Source organism: Ambystoma mexicanum, chromosome 7q, assembly GCF_040938575.1.
Source record: "Ambystoma mexicanum isolate Mex_15411 chromosome 7q, UKY_AmexF1_1, whole genome shotgun sequence".
Lineage (NCBI taxonomy): Eukaryota > Metazoa > Chordata > Amphibia > Caudata > Ambystomatidae > Ambystoma > Ambystoma mexicanum.
Window position 1 is genome coordinate 670,202,597 of NC_090941.1, and position 22,525 is coordinate 670,225,121.

Consider the following 22,525-nt stretch of genomic DNA (forward strand, 5'->3'; position numbering starts at 1 on the left):
ATGATTCTGTCCTGCCCTCACCTCTCGCAGTTTTGGGAGGCTGTTTGCTCGACAATGACTGCGGTTCTCGACCATCCCATTGTCCCTTCTCCACTGGTGTGTCTCTTCCACGATCTTCCAGGTCTCTCCCGTGATGCCAAAAAATTAGCCGGCCTATGCCTCCTGCTTGCGGTACGCACTATCCTACTCTGTTGGCTCCGTCCCTTGCCCCCCACACACGCTCAATGGCTGAGGGCAGTTACTTGGGCCTCGGACTCTGAGGAAGCCTGGTCCCATATACAACCTGCCCACTCTAAACCTAGAAATGTATGGCTCAAGTTCCGCTCTTACATGTCCGCTATGATTGCAACACCGGATGCTTCCCCCCCGCCCACTTCCCCCCACCGACCCAGGTCCTCTTCCCTGTAACGGACCTCTGGTTCCCAAGTTATTCTGTGATTGTACCCACTGATTGGGATGTTATGTGTAACGACCCTTGTGCACCTACAATGTTTATATGGTATTCATGCTGTAATGCCTCATGTTGTTCGCTTGTTTGTTGCTGCCACGCTGAATAATAAAAAGAATTTTAAAAAAAAGGAAAATCATGGAGAACCGGATCATCCTGATTAACTAGAGGGATCGACCAATCTGCCGCACTGCCACTGAGGTACGAAAGCACGAAAGCTACCTTAGCTTGATCTGCTGGGAAGGCTGCTGGCCGGCATAAGAAGTGCAAGCGGCACTGATTAATGAATACTGCAAACCTCTTTGGGTCACCAGAAAATCGTTCGGGCGGAGCCAGAGGCACATTCCCGGGTAGGTTGATCTGCACTGGGTTCGTAGAGGATGTTGAAGGATGATTTGCCCCTGATGCGGGCAACTGAGTTTGTCCGGCTTGTGACTGTAGCAATTGTCTAGCGAGATCATCTGTTCGCTCCTTGGAAATAATCAGTTCCCTTCTTAGAGCATTCGTTTCCTGGCGGGCTGCATGCACTTCTGCCCTTAGTTCCCCAAGTAACTGGGCTAGCTGGTCGGTATCCGAGGTTTCCATAGCGCCTGGGTGGGAGTTTTGGGGTGGGCTTTGCGTTCTGTAACGCTCACCTGATTCCCGCAGAGGCGCCGGTCTTGACTGGGTGAATGCCGTGTCTTCAAAGGTGATGTGTAACACACGGTTGGTTCCTCGGGCTGGACCTCTGTGCACTGTGTGTTTGACTCGGAGAGTAAGATGTCTGCAGATAGAAAATGTGGGATTAATGAACTGGGGTTATTGGGTGCCTCTCTCCTCTTCCCTTTCTCTTCTCCTGTAGGACCCCAAAGGTTAACGATCTCATCTTAGGTAGGTGAACGCCGAGCTCTCCATCTGCCTCGGGGGCAGGGTGCCGTAACCAGTTTCTTCACTAGATAAGGGTGCAGGCTTCTTGACCTCAGAGGACTGCTGTCCGTCGTTTACTGCACGAACGGTAAGTTCTAGGCACTTCAAATGTCTTAAAAGTCTTTAAGTGCGTAAGGCGTGGCTGCTGTGGAGCGGTGCCGAGGAGCACGTGAGTATGGCTTTTGACTTATGTAAAGTTCTTTTGTAATGATACCTCTTGTTTTGCAGGGTTCCGGCGATGGCGGGCTGAAGAGAGTTGAGGATCGAACCCGCGTGAGGAATAGAAGCGCTTGGAAGCACGTAAGTGAGCGCTTGTTGCCTGCTTCACGATGCGCACTAACTGTCTCTTTTACCTTGCAGGTACAAGTTCGGAGCTTTAGAGAAGCTGAAGGGTGCTGGGATACCCGCTGATTTCGGCGTGGGAAGGAGTGATGGCACGTGAGTAGTAAAGTTGCCCAATGTCTCTAAACACACCTTCTTTTGTCTTTCAGATGCGGGATGCAGCGTTGAAGGCCTCCGGAGCGTGCGAAGAGCCGGTAAGCTTTTGTCTTTCAGATGCCGGAATGCAGCGCGAAGACCTCCGGAGCGTGCGAAGAGTCGGTAAGCCTTTGTCTTTCAGATGCCGGAATGCAGCGCGAGGCGTTGGTGTCAGCCGCTGGACCAGGTAAGAGATGCGCTGCCACTGAAGACCGTAGTGCTAACCTGTTCTTTCTTTGTCTTTATAGGTGCTGCTGAAGACTGGATTCCAGGATGGTAAGCCTTTGTTCCCTTAGGCACGGGATCAGAAGACACGGTGAGCGTTCTGCTGCAGAGAATGCAGAATAACGCAAAGCAAGATTCATCCATCGGGTGTGGTTTAAATAGCCTCCTGTAGTGCTTAGGTGTCTCCTTCCACGGCCTCGCCTAGGTAAGAAAAGAGTTCCTGCTTTCCAGAAGAGTTCCAGTGTTCTGAACCTAGGGAGTGGCTCCTGCCCCACCCAACAGGAAAAGTAGTCCCAAACAGAAGAGGATCAAGGGCTCAACTGGCAGGTAAGTAAGCAGCATGGTCTGCTGCAGGTAAGTCCACCCAAGCATTATGAGCCCGGCGCTTCCAGCGCTGGGACTGGGCATATTTATGAGCCTGGTGCCACTGGCGCCAGGACAGGGTCCAAAAGGTCCCAATTGGGACTGGCCGGCTCCCGGAACCGGGGTTATGGGTCTGCTTCCAAGGGAGTTGGGTAAGTCCTGACCCTTTGGAAGCAGAGATCATGACAGGTGCTCGATGTGGTCCACTACAGACACATTTTAGAATGCAAACGAGCTCCAGTTCCACCCCCAATGCAACCAAACCCCCAACCGCAGGTGCACAAGGCGCACTCCTTCAGGAAGTCCAGCTCATGCTACAAAAAAGAGCCGTAGCAAAGGACCCCAAACATCAAAGGGGTAAGGGAGTGTACTCCCAATACTTCGTAGTCTGCAAACCAGACGGAAAATGGAGGCCCATTCTAGACCTCAGAAGTTTAAACAAGTTCATAAAACGGCAAAAGTTTACCATGATCACTTTACAACAGGTCATATAGGCTATGCAGCACCACGTCTTCCTGGCGTCCCTGGACCTCCAGGACGTTTATTTCCACATACCCATTCATCCGGGCCACCGGAAATTCCTCTTGATTCATCGTCGGAAAGCAGCACCATCAATTCAGGGTCCAACCATTGTGACTGAAGTCAGCACCACATACCTTTACAAAGAACCTTGCTCTAGTGGTGGCCAGTCTGCAGAAACAAGGGCACCACATCTACCCTTATTTAGACAACTGGCTCGTACAATCTCCATCAAGGGAGGCAGCGCTACAGTCAATTGCGGCGACGGTGGACCGACTCTGGGTTTCGCCATCAGTTACAAATAATCCTCCTTACGGCCATCCAAGAAGCTCATTTTCATAGGGGCAGAATTCTCCACACACGAACCAAGAGTGCGCCCATCCAGCGACAGGATAAAGGCTCTCAACGCTCGGCTGCAATACTTTACACTGAACAAAATCAAAACAGTGCGACAGTGCATGCAGCTACTCGGAACAATGGCATTGTGCCTCCCATTAATCCACACTGGAGGCTACACGAGGCCACTGCAGGAGTTCATTGCGGCAAGCTGGTCACAAAGGAAGGGGTCATGCGGAGAGAAGGTTCAGGTAACTCTCAGACTGCACTCACAGCTCCAGTGGTGGGCAACCAAATCCAACAATACACCCACCAAGACACTGGTGACAGACCCCTCCCTAAAGGGATGGGGCACTCACTTGGACGAGCTACACATCATGAGCTGTGGATGCCCCTGGAGACATCCCTACACATAAACATGCTTATACTGAAAGTGGTGTGTTTGGCACTCAAGTCCTTTCTCCCAGTACTACAAAATCAAACTGTCATGGTCCTCACGGACAATACCACCACCATGTATTACCTGCTAAAGCAGGGGGGGGGGTACCAGGTCCAAAATATTGTCCATGGCACTGGGCCATAGCCCACAATATCAGCATCCAGGCTTTTCACCTGCCACAGACCTACAACCAGACGGCAGACAGCCTCAGCAGACTGCTATCCCAGAACCACGAATGGGAGCTCAATCAAACGTCACTCCAATTGCCCTTTCACCACTGGGATCAGCCGACTATAGACCTATTCGCCACAGCCCAGAACAATGTGTAAGATTTGCTAGCAGGACACCGCAGGAGGGATCCATGGAAAATGTGTTAACTTTTCCATGGGACTGCATCTTTGCATACGTGTTGCAAACATTCCCAATCATACGAAGAACGCTAATGACAATCAAGAAATACACATGCATAGTGATTCACATCACCCCATACTGGCCTCGCCAGACCTAGTTCCCCAAAGTAATCCAATTGACTGCAGACAATCCCATCCGAATCTGGAATCAATCAGACCTGATAACACAGGGCAAGGGGAAGATTCTGCACCACAATCTTCTCATAGCGTGGCTCCTGACTTTGCAGAGTTCGGAGGCCTAAACATTCCCGAGGAGTGTAGAGCGGTAAAGCTAGGGCTCTCTCCACCAGCAAGTTGTACCGCCTGAAATGGAAACCTTTCTGCAACTGGTGCGAAGTACCAGAACACCAACAAGGTATCATAAGCCCATTTCATATAACACCGGAACAAATCCTCCCTTATCTACTAGGCCTAGCCAAACCGGGATTATCGCACAACTCCATCAGGGTGCACTTGGTCGCCATCTCAAGGTACACCAGGAAGAACAAAGGCAGGTCTGCATGTGGGAAGAGCCTCGTAAAACATCTCAAGTGCCCCTTCAGAAATGTCCCTCCACGGAAGCCACTCTCACCAGAGTGGAGCCTCAACACAGTACTGGAGGGGTTAATGCATAAACCATTTGAGCCCATGGCCATGGCTTCATTAGGTTTTCTATCCTGGAAGGTCGCATTCCTAGTGGCTATTATATCCACAAGGAGAGTGTCAGAACTACACACCCATAGTTGAGGTTCCAAAGGGACAGGGTGCTTCTCATGACCAACCCGCGGTTCATTCCCAAAGTACCCTCAGAATTCCATTAAAATTCAATCATATCCCTGCCAGCATTCTTCAGCAAGCCTTCATCACCGGCGGCATTTGCTCGACCTTACGCAAGTGTTAAAGTGCAATATAGACAGGACGCAGTCATTCAGGTATTCCCGCAACTGTTTGTGGCATATAGACAGGCAAGGAAAGGCAATGCTATCTCCAAACAGAGCATAGCGAGATCGACATTGTTGCCCATTGTTTTCTGCCATAAATGTGCAGAGAAGCCCCTCCAGCACGCCCACCCCTTCCCATCCTCTTCCTCCACTTCTCTTTCCTCCTCCACTTCTTCCCCTCAATGCTTTCCTATTTGTTTCGCCTCTCTCATACTGTCTTCATCTCCTCCGTTCTTTCTCTCTCCCCCTTCCATCTCTCCCTGTCTCTCTGTTCTATCTCTCCCGCTCTCTACATGCACGTACTCTCTGCTCTGTCTGCTTACCTCTCTTCATATCTACTACCAAACACCTAATGCCCACACTTGTCTTGCGTTTGTTCTTCCTTTTATAGTTTTAGGTGATCTGTAACTGAGCTTGTGAATGGTAATCCTGCAGCATCTGTAAAAGACTGGGGAGCGGGCCCACTGATTCAGAGAGAGGCCGAAAGTGGAGAAACTAACCTTTCACCATATCATTCACTTGTTTTATGGTCCTCGCTGCAGAGTTAGCTGATCCTTTCCCCATGGCCACCTGACTCGATGGCAGCACCAATGCATGCCATGACAGAGCGTCTCTGTGCAGTGATGCCCTGCTTTGCTTCAGTGACCATGAGCTTCCCGATCTGTGGATGCGGCTTGCTCATGGTGCCCCTCTCACATCCAGCTTACACATTGGTGTCCCCCTGATCCAAGGTGTCTACAGGGTTTGCCATATTCTTTCTGAGCCCGGTAACAATAGGCACTCGAGACTCCTTTTCTGGGCAGGGGCGCTGTTGTGCACAAACAAAATGACTGCCTGAGGGAAGAGCTCCATGCTGGGGGAAATCCTTATTGCAGATATCTCGTTACTGGTATCACGAACCTGCTTGTACAGCAACAGACAGATCCCCGACAGTCTGCTGAAGGTGCTGCCGTGCTGGTGTGCCCCCAGAGGGGAAAGTTCCAGAGAAAGATCTGTTTTTCAAATTGCTGCCTAGCCTCTTTGCTGCGGCCCGCACTGCACTTCCATAGAGAGCGGACCTCAGACCAAGCAGCAGCCCAGGTCTTCTGGGCCTGGCTGGTTGTTTCAGGGGCCACTTCAGGGTAGTCTGAGGTCAGCGCGAGCTGCAGCGGCTCGGCCCGTGGTCCCCGCTGCGAGGCGTTCCTGCCTGCAGATAGATTGGTAGACACGCCACTCTGGGATTGAACTCCTGGCTTTTGCTGTCGGAGCGACCCAGTGGTGCCCCCCCCCCACCTCCCATGAGACACAGGCAGCTGTAGAGCACAGCACAGAACCGGCTCCGGTGTGACCCAACGATGCGGAGAGGCGTTATACCATCCCTCCACACCTCACCTGCAATACGAGGCACGGGACCCCCCTGCTCTCCACACCGCGGACCGGCTGCCTTACAGGCATATTGATCCTCCTGCCCCGCCACTGCCAGCGGGAAAATACAGGGGCTGAGGCCTGGCTCCTGCACTGAGGGGCAACACTGAGGTGATGTTGTTGCACTGCGCATTATTCATATAATTCTGGCATCGCTCCAGCGGCAGACAGCGGGATTTGGCAGCTCCGTCCATCCCGCTACCCACGCATCCCATACCTAGCCAGATCTTATAGGTAGCACCATGGGCATGTCTACTTTGCTGCCCAGCAGACTAGCAGCCACGCTGCATTTTCCATCCCGCAGGTAGCGGACTCCTTCAGGCCCAAGTACTGTGGTCTCCGGGCTTGGTTGGAGGTGGGCAACTGCTGTCCGGTGCCCCATCCGGAGCTGAGCTGTTCTGTGCACCCATAGCTGGAGTCCTCGACGCAGCCCCCCCAAACTCCCCCACTGGGTAGACGGCCTGGTGGGCGTCCCGGAGTGCATCTTTCCCCTTGCCGGCACATCCAGTGCTCCTCTGGGGGGGGGGGCTCCCCAGCCCGGGCTGTGTCCCGAACCCTACGGACTGTGCGGTCACATCCTCCCGACCTCCCTGGCCCTGCAGCAACAGCCACGGTGACTGCTACAGATTGATGCAACTCCAATTACAGTTCTTGCCGCCAGCCTGGGAGCATGAGCTCCGGTCCTGTATACCTACAACAGAGAGGTACATGAAGGGTGGTTGTTAGGCAGAAACCTGTGCATTTCCCTTAGGGAACACTGCAAAAGATTTAGGACTACAGGTATTAGCAGTGAACCCACTTGGTAGCAGTCTGTACCACCCAGATTTACCTGGTAGCTGTGGCTGAGCAGTCGGACTTCTCTCAAGAAGGGTTAGGCAGTATGCAAAGTATACACAATAGGCACTCAGACACACCAATACAAGCAAACACTGACCAGAGCTTTGGTATCAAAGTATATAATTATTTATTTAAAAACACACTGTTTGAAACACTCCAGCGCTCTTATTGTAAAATATTCTAAACACAGTTACTATTGTAATATATACACCCCTTTTTCCTTATCAGATAAGTCTTAGTAAAACACCACTTATTTTCATACAGAGGTGAGCGCTTGACTAGATAGCACTCCAATAAATTTGTGAAAAAGGGAGGGAAAAAGACAGAATATGGAAAGGTACACCACTCTAAGATTCAGGAACACTGTTAGCAAGGCAGAAGAGCAAAAGTCACTGGTGAGCCAAAGTCCAAAGGCTGGGCCCACTCTTAGAGAGAGAGAGCAGAGAACAAATGCGCCCAAGATCGCACAGTTACACTAGGCTTAGAAAGTCTTGCAGGGAGTTCAAAAAGAGTTTAGAGAGGCTTAGGAAAGTTTAGCCAGGGTGTCTCATGCTAACCCAGGTTCGAAAGCCAGGGGCTAAATCTACCCCGTACAGTCGGAAGCAAGGGAAGCCAGGCGGGACACGGTACCTTAAGTGGGAAGGATCCTCCAGCGGTGGCAGTTGTTCCTGGCAGTAGGTGCAAGTCGCGTTGTCGTCCAGGGGAAGAGAAGAACGATGAAGGTCGTTGCACTGCCAGGGAAAAAACCAGCCGCAGAGTTTTCCGGTTAAAGGTGGTACCTTTTGTTCGCGGTCGTGGTAAAACGTGGTATCCCGGTTGCCGGGGTGCTTGGCACAGGCAAGGCGGCTACGAGGTACGTCGGGAAGGCGAAAAGACGGTGAAACTGGTTATCCCCACCAGTCAAAGGAAGAAGACTCTCTGGCGGGAGATCTTCTCTGTCGTTGGGAAAAGTGGTGAGACGGTCCAGCAGGGCTCCACCGGTGGTGTCGTTGTGGCAGGTCGGCTCAGCTTCTCCCTCGTCAGATTCTTAGGGCCTTTGGCGACTTCTGAAGTTCCAGTCCCCAAAGCCCTGCTTTTATGCAGAAAACCCCCATTCACTCAGCCTAGCTGTCACTCAAACATGCTAAGTGGTGAGCCGGCCGGCTCACCACTTGGGCCAATCAGGACGAAGTGCAACTTGAGGTGCCTAGGCAACTCAGTCCAGGGTGCCTAAATCCCCCTCCACCCCTCCTAAGTACCCCAGACAGAGTGGCACCACTTTGGAGGGCTTCTGTGGAGAAGCCTGCCAAAAAGTGGAACAAAGGGCTCGACTTGGGTTGGAGTCACCGAAGAGAACACAAACGCCATTTTAGAATCAAGTTTTGGCAAAAATACCAACCAGAGAATTAATATTAATTAAATAAACCGGCGGTATGTTCGAGGCTACCGTAAATAATTAAATAAAGATAGTAGCCTAAAACAATGGGAAATTCCATAGGAAAATATTCACGGTTGAATATAAAAAGTAGTATCCACTGCCACCAGCCAAAACTCGATCAGGGGGGATGGAGACGTGCCCCCTCGACTAACAGACCCTGGGGAAATTGAATTGCCCCAGCCAGTACGTCCACAATATGATGGTTTGTACTGGTTCTGTTCAGAATTTAAGACTAGTAAAGTCAATGGTGACTTTACATGCCCTGGGAGACAGTAGTCAGTCCCAGGGTATGGAGTATATACTGGGGGGTCACTATGACACCCCTGTGTTACTGCACTGAGGGTGCTGTGTAACACACATCACAAAAACGCATAAAGCCCTATGGGGTAAAAGACCCCATAGCCCATTAAACACATCTAGATTCAAAGAAACACACTCAAATCATGCCCAAGAGTAAGGGTAAAAGAGTCTCACTCTTGGCAGGAGAAAAAAATAAACCCCAAAAATCCAGCAAAGCTGCTGGGGGACTCACTAAGTTATGAAATTCAGCCTAAACAGAGAATTCTCCCTAACAGTGGTATCACTCTCTTTACCAAGATCACATCACTGGCATCCCCACACTCTGTGCTGCTGCATAAACTACTCCTTCCTCACTTCTGTGCAGCCTCCATTGGGGGAGTGCAGGGAGCGCCACTTAGACTCAGCTTAGTCGGTGAGTGCTGAACCGGCCCCGCTCCCCCGCAAAGATCCCGTACATTTTGGACATTGCCACTTCAACCCCTCTCCGGCTATTGCGGTCCACATACCCGTAGCACACAGCACACAGATTACCAAGACATCAGGTTTGGTGGTAGCAGTCTGATACCATTAGCTTACTGGCTTTTCAGGAACCCTATGCGCCGTCCCAGTTGGGGAGCCTACACTGCACAAGCTACTTCCATCTGGGACTTAACTGACTATTTGCATCTCTCCCTAACACTCTACCATACGTGAGAGGCTGCAGCTCAGTCGGATTTCCACTGGTCGATGCTACTGCCTACAACAGCCTGCACTGTCAATCCGTGTGGCCCTGCCCTGCTCTGGGGATCAGGCTCCCCTGCATAGAGACCATAGACCAAGGGAGGTTGCGCCTGGGTCTATTCCCTCCTCTCTTGGGGCGCTGAGTGCTTACCACTTTAACCTTACGGCCAGCCCAGCCTCACAACACCCTGACAGACACGCAGGACCCTGTGCCCTATCGATCAGCTGAGGCGTACGGCGAGTGCCCCCTGTCATCCATTGATACTGCTGATAAGAATGTCCGCTCCGGCCCTTGCTCTGCGGATCCCTTGCGTGCTGTGAGACTCTACTTCCCACGCAGGTCAACAGAAACATGACGAAGGGAGCTAATAAGAAGCAGAGCTCTATCAACATGTATACTAAATCAAACCCGAAGGCAAGCGAACCTCAATCGGAACCTGGACCATCTATGTCAGTACCCCCTGAAAACACTGAATCGCATAAAATCACATAAAATTATGGAATACATGCAGGATGGATTCACAGCACTGCACTTGAAACTGAATGACATGAGTGGAACTATTTGCTAATTAAAGCTCACCATGGAGAAGACGGACACTCGAGTAACGGAGGTGGAAACCAGTGGAGACCAGGGTGGGAGTGGCCAACAATGATATAATCGCCCTTCGGACTGAAGCGAACACCCTTTCCAGGCAAGTTCAGGAGGTCGAGAAGAACGAGGTCCTCAAGTCACGCTCCAGGCGCAATAATTTGCGTATCATCGGGGTTCCGGAGGACCAGATTGATGGTTCCATGGAAGACTTTGTAGAACGCACACTGCTCTCTCTTCTGGATTCCCTGAAAATCTCCTGCAGTTCACAATTGAAAGGGCCCATCGATACCTGGCGGCAAACCCCAGGTCGGGTTCCCCTGCCCGCCCCATCATAGCCAGGGTTTTGAATTACTGCGATAAGAGACTCCCTTCTGCGGGCGGCGAGGGCCACAGGTAACCTCTTTCTCGGCTCTTCTAAGGTTCACCTCTATCCAGACTTCTCGTTGGCAGTTGAACAGGAGTGGAATACCTTCCAGGCTACCAAGAAAAGGCTACGTGATTTGGGTGTTAAATATTCAATGCTTTACCCTGCCAAATTCAGCATCGAACACTCGAACATTGTCTTTTTCACCATACCTGAAGAGGCTTCCAAATTTATTGATGACCACTTTCCTGACTAACCACGTCTGACTCTACCTCTGTGTTCACTCTGGTTTGCCCTTGACAGGCACTCAACAGTATCAGGTGCTGGTCTGTCCCTTTGCAACTTAAGCACCTACACATCTCTACACTCGTCTGACTAGCTGCTGCCCAGCAATAGCCCATGAGTTTTCCCTTTCTTGTCCTGGTCTATTGTTCATGTTTAAAGGTACCAGGTAAAGTTCGGACTGGGACTACTGTTGTTTGCTTACCAATTAACTTTACTGGTAGACTGTCACCTAGATCAGACCCATAAGAGTTGTTCTTTAGTCTTTTTGAAATGCTTTAATATTGTGCACCACGAAATGCCTAGTTAACACCCCACTGCGGCGGCATAACCGCTCATGGCCAGCACACAGCCCCCCAGGACATGCAGCCGCTGCTCATGGTTAAGTTAGAGGTTGTTTTGGGTTTCACCTCTCTGATTGGGGGTGGAGGAGGGAAGGGAGTGGTTTCTTGTTGAAAAAATGCTTGATGTGCGAAGGGGAATCCGATCACCTAACTGCACTATTACACCACAACCTGTACATGGCTGGTCTGGTTCCTACAGTCTGTTCCTTGATTTAGGCCACGGTTTATTGATGCTAGATGTCTATGCCAATGGCTGAGGATGGTGTTTTTTGCATGAGCTGGAATGTCAGTGAGCTGGGTAGCTAGCAGATGTGAGAGGTTCGCTAGAGCATGGGGTCCCCAATGCTATTATACCGACTATTCTACCCAAAACCGCGTGGTCATGATTTTGATACGCAAAAGCTTTACATTCAGCATAAAGTAACACACGTCGATTCTTTGGGTCGCTATGTTTTACTGTTTGGAACTCTCTTGGGCAGAGAAGTCATGCTGCTTAACGTATATGACCCCAACATGGATGATCCCGACTTTTATAAACACCTCATCTTTACTAATCTGGGTTCCCTCTTGTCCCTATCCTCTGGGGCGGGGACTTCAATACTATACTAGACATTGACCTAGCAGCCAGACCTATCCTAGAGGTACAGGCCCAGTTAGCGGTGTCTGATGCATAGAGGCTGATCCACCCTGATTCTCGATCCTACTCATTCTTCTCCTCAGTCCACGATTCACACTCACGCATTTATAGATGGCTTATCTCGGAAAACCTAATTAGAACCATTTCACATATGTCTATACTTCCCAGAACGTTCTCTGACCACTCCCCGGTGACAGTTTCCCTGCGATGGAGTGTGGACAACCCAGGGGCACGCACATGGAGGTTGAAACCATGGAGGTTGAAACCACATTCCCTATTATATATTGCTTTCAAAACAGAACTAGGGACAGCCATTGATGACTTTTTCACGCTAAATGCTGGTTGTTAAATCACAAGCCACCCTTTGGGAGCCATTTAAAGTGTTAATATCGCAATCTCAAAGGAGGTGGGGATTCTCAAGACGATGAGAAGGACCATTGCGGAGAGTGAATCCCGACTTGCCTCTCTAGAGACCCATTATGATTTCTCCCAATCCCCTGGTTTCCTTGCTGATATAGGCATGGAGTTGGATGCTTTCCGCTCCCACGCAGAGCGGGAACAGAAGTTCCTGGATGATCACCACTCAGCTCGCAGGTACGGGGAGGGCGAGTGCCCCCGGTCGTGTCCTAGCTAGGCTGCTCGGCCAGGAGACTGGCTCACCCCATATTCCGGCTATTGAGAGAGCCGATGGTACCCTGGACTTATCCTTGCAAGATATCAATGCACAATTCCGTTGTTTTATGAAGCACTCTATTCAAACACAGACAGTGTTCCCATAGACAACACCGAGACATTTTTGGATAGCCTCCCACTCTCCGTCCTCTCATCTGAGACCGGGGATACCCTGGACAACCTGATTGCATCCGAGGAATTGTGAAGGGCTATTGACGCCATGGCCTCCGGAAAGACCCCCGGATCTGACGGACTCCCCGTTGAATTCTACAAGCATTACAAAGCCCGCCTGGTTCCCCAACTTTTGGCCCTATGGGAAGAATCCTGCTATTCGGGCATTCTCCCTCCCTCCCTTCGAGAGGCTATAATCTCAGTATTACTCAAACCAGGCAAACCTCCCACACATTGTGGCTCGTACCACCCCCTTTCTCTTATCAACTGTGACTTCAAGATCTATGCCAAGGTTCTTGCCTCGAGACTGGCTCTGTACATGTCTTATATTATACACCCAGGCCAGTCCGGATTTATTCCGGGGCGTTGCACCTCCCTTAATGTACGTCGCCTATTTAATATTCTCGCCCGGGTTGACTCGAGCACGCAGGCGGTCGCGACTTCTCTCGATATGCAGAAAGCATTCAAATCTGTTTCCTGGAGATATCTCTGGCAGGTACTCGAGAGGCGCAACTTTGGGCCCCGTTTGTGGTCCTGGGTCAAACTCTTGTACGCTTCTCCCGTTGCCATGGTCCATACTGAGGATGCTCGGCCCTATTCAAAATACCTAAAGGCACGAGACAGGGATGCCTCTTTTCGCCTTTGATTTTTGCTATAGCCATTGAACCCTTAGCCGACAGGATACACCAGATTCATGCACATAGAGGCCTGAGACTGTTCAGTCCCCCTCCCCCTGAGATAATTTCCCTATATGCGGATGACGCCGTTCTTTTTATTCAATCTCCTGAACAAAACCTAGCCCCAGTTTTGGAAGACGTCATTCACTTTGGGGAGATATCGGGCCTTAAGGTGAATTGCTCTAAATCCATATGATTCCCTCTAAGCGAGGTGACCATCCCTCCCTCAGACCCTCTGGGCTTTGCATAGTCACAAACTGAGATTGCCTATCTTGGAGTAGTGATCACATGCCAACAGAACCTCTTAAACAAGACCAATTTTGGGAAATATCTGACCACCCTTTGCCTGGAAATGCACAGGCTGTGCTGAATTACTGATCTCTCTGGCAGGCAGGATTGGCATCCTTAAAATAATTGTACTGCCCCAGTTCTTATACAGGTTCCTGAATGTTCCTCTATGGCCAGGCCGTGAATTCTTCATGACACTGACCCGAACCATCGACGCCTTCCTTTGGCACTCCGATGCAGTCTGCCTGAAGATGGGAACACTGTCTACCCCAATATCGGGGAAGGCTTCGGCGCCCCTAACTTTGAGAGGTATTGGATAGCGGCTCAAGCACACTACGCTTCACACTGGTTACATGCTAAGCTTGAAAGTCTGGCTGTGGAGGGCCACGACATCCGCTCTCTGGTTCTCCCCTCTCACTGTGTTAACTTTGAACCCCTTGATCCTGTTGGCTCCACTACACTGGCCTTGAACATGCTGTGGAAACAGTCTAATATCTCACATCCCTTTCATGGTGACTTTCCCCTTTGGAACTGCCTTCCGGAATCTCCCTGTGTACACTCCACAATAATTTGTTTCTGGGCCAACGCAGGTCTCAGTGCCGTCTGAGATGTCTTCGACCAGGATATGCTATATGATATGGCATTTATAACGCGCCTATACACAAGTGTTTCAAGGCGCAACGAGGCAAGGGAGGGGGAACAAAGGGAAGACAGACAACGATCTTACTAGGCCAGGTGACATTCAGATCACGCAAGTGCACGAAAAGGGGGAAAGGGAAAAGTGCGTGGGGGAAGGGAGAGGGGAAGTGCAGTCCATCGGATAGTAGAATAAATAAGATAAATAAAAAACGGCCAGCTGGTGGCAAGTGCAAGTCAAGTACAGACATAGGTGCTGGTAGGGGGACTGTAGGGATACAGAAAACAGTCCCCAGGTGCAGGGGTTGCCAGGGAGGCAGTGCAGGTGTGCAACCGGCGAGGCCTGCGCCCGAGATCAGAAAGGGTGGCCAGGTATCGAGTGCAGTTTCAGCCAGTAGTTCAGCAGGGGAGAGGGAGAGAGAGAGAGCAGAAGCAAATAGGAAGGTTTTGAGGTGCTTCCGGAACCGGAGATGGTTCTCAAGTTTCTGGGAGGCAGGAAGGCTGTTCCAGAGGGGAGGCCCCTGCCGAAGAGAGAGATCTACCACCAAGTCGTTGCTTGGAGAAGCGACTGACCCTGTGGGAGTTGGAAGCGGATGAGCAAAGAGAAGGGAGATATTTAGGAAGGGAGAGTTGGAAGGTAATGCGGCCCCAGGCGGCATTGTGGATAATGCAGAGGGTTTTGAACTTAATCCTCGCAGCCACTGGGAGCCAGTGCAGAAATTTCAGTCCTGGAGAGATACAATCCCTGGGCTTGAGGCCAAGGACAAGTCTTGCAGTCCTGTTCTGGAACCTTTTCGGTAAGTCTGGCCATTAGAGGAAGGTACCCGGAGACCCTACGGGGGTAAGCCTTCCCATTGGCTACAATATGCCAGTCTCTGCCGCTCTCTTAAAAACAGATGCCCGGTTTTCCCTGCAATCCCTTTTGACGATCCAATATTATCCGAGGTCCTGAATAACACGACCTTCCAAGGAAAGGTCTCCAGATTATACACCCTTATTCAGACTAACCCGCCCACTCCCCCCCCCTTTGTTTAACTTGGAGACACCTGGGGGGAGGATCTAGGTATTGAAGTGACAGACCAACGCTGGGACTGCATGTGTGCCCGTATCCACGACATCTCATTTAACTCCCGATTTAAATTGATCCAATTAAAGGTGCGCCACAGATTTCACTACACCCCGATCAGACTACAGCGTATGTCAAAGGACCTCTCGCCCATATGCCCAAGATGTGTCGCAGATGACGCAACCTACTTGCACATGATGTGGTCCTGCCCACACCGCTCCCTGTTCTGGGAGTATGTATGTACTACCATGTCTGCAATACTGGACTTTACTATCGCCCCATCTCCATTGGCCTGTTTTTTTCACAAACTTCCCTGGCTTGGGTGGGACTTCAGGAAATTGGCTTGGCTATGTATGATGCTGGCAACGCGTTGCATACTATTGCTCTGGCTCTGTCCCAGGGCACCCACACTCACTCAGTGGCTTTGGGCTGTCACCTGGGCCTCGGATACTGAGGAGTGCTGGGCAGGCCTGCAACCAATAGTGTCTAGCCCCAGGAATGTCTGGACCCCTTTTCGTATTTATCTCTCTTCCTTAACTGTTCACACGGATGATGATGCTAGTGACCTGGCCTCCACAGCTCCTACAGTCGTTTAACTACTTTCTGTCACTGTGCTATATCTATCTACGACTGCTGTGCCACCAACCGGCTCACTACTGCTTTGTACAATCTCTTGCCAGTCTGTGCATCCTGAATGTTCACCTACAGCTGATCCGTAGGTTGCTTGTTTTCTTGTTGTAATGTCAAGCATAATAAGTTATTTTAAAAAAAGACTCCTTTTCTTCGCTGCTTCTTCTTTTCTAACTGCAATTCTGAGTACCACAGGGGAGGATCACTGTGTGTTTTAGGCTTGTAACACATGAGGCTAGGATTTTCTGGGATTGAGTCCCTGAGGGGGATCCGGGAATGTTGTGTCCTGAGCTTCCAAAGCAGAGCAGGTAGCGCTTCCCACCCTTCCCCCTCCCACCCTGGGTCCTCCCCTCCACCACGGCCTCCCAGTCCCCATCCCCTAGCCTTTCACAAGTGGCTTTGTAATGATGTCTAACACAATTTTGCAAATTGTCCCTGATTTTATTTTACCTTGCCTGACGAATCGTGTACTGTCATCTGACGAACAGTAATGTAGCCCCGTTTTCCGTTCTGTTCGGCCATGCCCTATATTCCAACTGCTGTGTTACTGCTGATTTATTTTGCTTGCTTTGAAGATCTTTCATTGAAATTAGTAATTTTGTTTCTTTCAGAAAATAGATGCACAAGCTATTGAAGAATTCTATGGGTTGACATCAGACATCTCAAAGAACTCTGAGTCTGGTTACATCCTCTTCTACCAGTCTCGGGACTGAATGGGAAACTCTGATTGAGAGACACTTTCTGCCTCATTTCTTCTCTGGTTATTTTCGGAAAAGGAGCAAGCACTGATTAAAAGACAGAAAAGAGGAATGCAGTGAGCTCAGGGGGCAGTAGCGCAGTTTGCACACTCAAAGCAAAGAGCATGGATCCAGCGGAAGAAGTATGTTCATATCATGGCAGTTGATTTATTTGCTCAGGTATCATGCTGACCACGCAGTTCCACCAGTGCTACCAACGAGAAACCATTAGAGATGCCAGATTCTCCTGAAGGAACAGACTTCCAGTAGAACCAATAGGTGTGTATCTTGCTTGAATAGCTGCACTATTTGTTCCTGAAATCTAGTGGGGTGCAGTAGGAGCAATTACAAGCGCTGCACACAGATTGTACTGATCTTTCCTTATCTGCATCGCCTGTTAATTAATCTTCCTGTTCTAACCTTGGAGAGCATATGCAGCTTTAGACAAGTCATCCTTTGGACCCAGAACTTGCAGTTGCCTTCCCTACAGCATAAACTCTGCAGCAATTATGTACCATCATCTAAAGAAGCTTGTAATGTGAGACTCTGATGTACATGTTTCATTGACCCGGGAACAATCACTGAAATGGTGGATTTTTAATAACATACTACGACAAATGCTTGCTTTATGAATATTGTTTCCTAATCTATTTATTTGCGTAAATGTCCTAGTTTTAATCTGTCTAATTTTATTTTTTTGTCCAGATTTGCAGTCTTTTTCATTAACCTTTGTTTTCCATTCCTTTGGCTTTAAACCTGGTTAAGTAATTGATCAGCTAAATAAAATGCATCAGTAAAGTGCATTATTTACAAATCTACGCCTACAAACCACAAAGAATATTTCTTTGGCTCACAAGGGGCTAGTATCTCTGTCTACATGCTAGACATTGCTTAGCAACAGAGTTAAAATAACCTGCTTTCAGGCTTTAGAGGCGGGGTGAGGGGAGCAGGCGCGAAGCCAAGTTTAAAAATATTCTTTCTGATGTCTGTGTTGAATGATAATGGTGAGAATGTTTATTGAAATGAGATGTTGGTGGTCCCGTCTTATAGTGTTGCTTGCGGTGCATGTTGCGGGAAGTGCTACTAAAATCTGATTTAGAAAGAAAATGTGTTGGAAAATTGTCACAAACTTCATCGTGTGAATCAAATAGCTCGACGGTAAGTTCGAAAACAGGTTTAGCTATTTGATTTTCACGCTAATTTATGAAAAAATGTGTGCATAGGAATCAAAAAGTTTATTTTATTTAGCAAATCATAGTGAAAAGCATTTTCAGAATAAAAACAAATTGTGTAGAATTGTTTCTTTTTTTGAGATAATGAAGAGATTTCAATCATGACAGTAGTAAATAATATATGTAATGTACAGTATATGTAACCTATGGTGATTGACACTTTTGTTCTCCATGCATCGGTGTATTGTTTGACAGTTGCTGAATGTAACGTCTGGAAAATGGTTGAATGCATATTGCAAATATTGGCAATCCAGGCTGAATGTCCTTTGTCGTCCTCTCTCTCCCAACCTTTTTTACCCCCGCCGGTGAGTAATCGGTCTTCGGTGCAGTGTACTATTTCTAGGGTGGTTATTATTATGGAAACTGATGAAACCTCTAAACAAGAATCTCTTCTGGCTGCTACTAAAAGTAACCCATTTACTGACTTATCTTTTGGCTCAGGAAAAGAACTTCACCAACTTGTCCTACAGTATTTGGATAAGCATCTTTCTAAACAGGGTCATTTTGCAAATCAAGCTTGTATTTGACAGTCATGAACGCAATGGTCGAAACACTTTTTAGTAAGCTGCTTTCAAAAATGTGATCCTTCTGTAGCTTTATCTGGGATTTTTTCTATTTTACCTTTGGAGTGTGTATCCTGTTTGAACGACATCATAAGGAAAGAAAAGGGTTGTGAGGATTTTGATGTCAAAAGCAGAAACTAATAGACGAAATAGATCAGTCTTTTTAAGCTTTTTTTTAATTTAAGGGCTTTAGACCAAATTGTTTTTCATTTTGTGCTTTGGAATTGGAGTGAAGCATTCTTGTACCAGGAAAACCAAGTAACTACATTATCGGAAATAACACAGAAAAATGCAGTCCTTTGCATAAAAGGTACAAGCATTCGTTTTTCTGTCGGACAGATGTTTTACAGAATTATTTTTACTTTTTTTTTTTTACCTTTTAGTAAACGCCAATGTGTTGCTATATATATTTTATACTGTAACAAGCGTGCTAAATTGTTTAAGTCCAAGTCAATTTTTGTCACATGATTTTTCAGTTCCATTTTCACATGAAGCCGATTGCTTAAAGTTCGAATTTTTGTTTGGGCATAATGTGTCTGCGAGAGTACCAAGTGAGAAATGTCATATTACTTCAAGTGCAGCTGAAAATGAAACTTAATTCTTGAACTTGCTGATGTCGGAAACTGCAATTTAAGGAAATGTTAAATAACTAAGGAAGGTGATCAAGTTATACAGCATTACAGGATTAATATTTGGTTATAGCCAAGACTGGGGAGTCTTCAATTGTTAATGGTGGAACTGATTGCTGTGTACCGATATAAATGTTAATTTGGACAGCAGTCCTCTATTTTGTATATTGGAGCAAGAATTTCTATTAAATAATGTATGTTATTTGTTAACATACTAGATGTATTAAACAGCATATTATAAATTATAAAATGTTGCACTTTTGATACAGATTTATAGGTGTTTGGCGGGTGTATTTAAGGGCTTGCTCGAAGTAGCCTGTTGTGTTATGATTTCCTGTTCTAAAGAAATAAAAATATGGGCAACACACACATGTCCGTTTTCTTTTGAAATGGAATTTATGTATTTCTAGGTAAGTATTTCTTACTATTTTTTGACTAACCAACCATAGATAGAGGTAAAAGATGCCAGGATAGCTGTATTAAAGTAATACACCCTATGCTATGTTGACAAACGTTTTCAAATAACTTAAAAATAGATGTACAATGTGATTTAATATGCTGTCCTATTACATATAAATGTATCTTTGGTCGACACAGGTTCTTCATTAAAGTCTTGTTTACTTTGTATATGTTTTAGTCTTATGACTTTACTTCAGCAATAAATCCAGAGGCATTAAAGGCCTGAGTGAAATGAGGTCCTTTTTGTTCACGTCCATCGTACCTATTAAACTTAAGTGTGGGAGTGGATGGAACCTACAATAAATCCTTATGGGAATTCAGGACGAACATGCATGCCCTTAGCACTTAGGGTTTATTGATTGGTAAAGCCCCCTGCCAAAGTGTCTATAGTGATTAGTACCATGGGACAAACATCACAGGGTGCTGCACTGCTGGGGTACTTATGAGGGGAGGCAGACAGGCACAATCAAGAGGCACACCGCTGCATTGAAAGGGTTACAGATATACAAGAGGGCCAAGCAAGGAAGCAGTGCAGGGCAAATGGCTGGCCACAGCGCAGGTAGATAGCACATAGTAGGAAGACTACATAGGAGCAATGTGGTGACTGGAAAGTGAAAGCTGAAAGAAGGGGCAACGGGGAGGGAACGATGGAGCAGTCCATGCAGGGGTGAGAAGTGGGCAATGACTCTGGGAAGTTAGTAGTGGCAGGTAAGGGAGTGGAGAGCGAGTGCCAGAAGAGGACATACGTCATAGGAGGCAAAACAACAAGCTATTGATACCAACAGGTGAGGCCTTCTATTTGATGAATCACCATCTAGATTGCAGCAGGCTGGGGTGCTAATTAAAAATATATATATTCAGACTGTTCGTCAAATACATTAATAACATGTTTTGGACCTGTTGCTGTTTGTTTTTTTTTGCCACGGCTGATCCGAAATCAAACTACAGTACACCATATAAATTAAAACCCACAATTCTTGCTTAGTTTCTACATTACTTGTTTTGAGTCTGTTAACAGCACATTTACTGGATTGGTGACTATTTGTACTTTATATCCGTATCCTCGTCGGACACAATGTAAACAGTGATTTGTCAAACTTGTGGGTCTTACCAGATAGGCTTAGCTTGCTAGTTATCTGCCTCCTCTGGCTCCTATGACATTGGTCCTCACTTGCCACTTCTCCCACCCACCTACCACCATCTGACTTCCCAGTATCACACCCCTCTTCTCATCACTCTAGGACACGTTCCTCTACCACTGTCTTCTTTCTTTCAGCTTTCACATCTGGCCTCAAGCCCTCTCCTGGTGCCGTCTTCCTCAAGTACACTGTGCCTTGACCCACAGTCCTCCCCTGGTTCTATGCATGTCCCATTTGTGTCTCTGCTCCCCCTTCACTGCAACTACTTCTACTTGCTCGCCCCAGCCGCCTCCCATAATTTCGACCCTAGGATATTCGCGACACTTGTTCCGATTTATTGTAGCTATAAACCCCTTAGCTGGGGGATTTACCAGCCATGAACAACACTTTCTTAAAGACAAAAGCTAACATTACAAGCTAGTAAAAACCTACACCTCAAGAGTTTGCTTACACTTTGCTAGTTGATATCCCAGTAATGCCAGTAGTAACAAGAAATGTGAAGTATCGAACAATCAAAGTTTATCATGTCTAATGTTTTTTTTCTTCAGTAGATTCCGCATCTCCAGGCTGAAATATTTTGCTTGCCACTATGGGCAAATTGCCATTGAGGCTATGCACTGTGCCAAATCACAGGTATTTCGTCCCTTCTCCCCAAGGTGGAGCCTCCCCCTTTGAGGCTAGGCAGCTGAGCTTGCTCTGCAAGACTCTGCCTAGGGGTCTGGGCAAGTGGGACCTCACTGAGAGAGACCCCCACCACCCCCTGCCCCGAAGGGGGCAAGGACTCATGTTCCTTTAAGGAATTTTCTAAGCCCTCCACCATCGTGCCTGATATGGGACTATCTGATATGAACAATGTTGCAAGGGCCAAAGACTTGGCTGAAGGTAAAACTGAAATAACCCGGTATGCATAAGAAGAAGGGTCTGTCTCTTTGAGAGGAGACACAAATAATGGAGACAAGACTGGGCACGAAGAGCACGCTGAGCCAAGGCGCAGTGCGAACGTAGAGTGGAGAGCATAAGCAGGGGAAGCCCCCTTACGAAGTTACGCCTGGAGGAGGCAGAACCAGAGCCATGGAGCCCGGTGACTTTCAAAGGAATCTTGAGCAGAGTAGTGTAGCTCAAGCATTCCACTGTTCCCAAGAAGCGGGATCTGGACGAGAAACAAAACAGAACACTGGTGGAGGCGTGACCGCAATGTGAATCCATGATGGGCGGATCGCCCGTTTTACGATGCCGAAACCACCCAGTAAGTGAGTTTGAGAGGCATCCTGGAACCCACAGTCATACATGGTGGCCACGATAAAGCAGAGTGCGAGATACATGGTAGACTGAGACCAAGAAGAGCAAATGAGCGAAGGCCGAGCCGAAAGCTTCCTCCTCTAAACACTGAGGAAACTGGAGAAAAGGGGATACCGGGAGGCCGCAGGGATTATCGAACAAGAGGTACTCGTCCCTGTGAAATTGACGAAGTGCCAAAATCAATGCCATTAAAGTGAAACTGTGCTAACGTAATCAGGAGGATAACAAATAACTCCCCAAAGAGAAGTTATTGAGGAGTGGGCACAGAGAAATTTGTCCCAGTGAAATATACAAGACATTACAGATGGAAGCCTTAACGTGGAAAGGGGACACTGCTCCCAAGAGTTACAAATCAACACGAGAAAGCAAGTGTTCAGAATGGGATAC

The 22,525-nt window shown here is 48.1% G+C and overlaps 1 protein-coding gene across 1 annotated transcript in view; it reads left to right on the plus strand.

The window, feature by feature from the left end:
- USP12 (ubiquitin specific peptidase 12) overlaps nucleotides 1-19,608 on the plus strand; it is a 739,696-nt gene extending 720,088 nt beyond the window's left edge. The window contains exon 9 of the mRNA XM_069639238.1: nucleotides 16,692-19,608. Within this exon, the coding sequence (XP_069495339.1) occupies nucleotides 16,692-16,793 (102 nt within the window). The 3' untranslated portion in view covers nucleotides 16,794-19,608. The remainder of the gene's footprint in view (nucleotides 1-16,691) is intronic.
- Nucleotides 19,609-22,525: the final 2,917 nt, after the last annotated feature.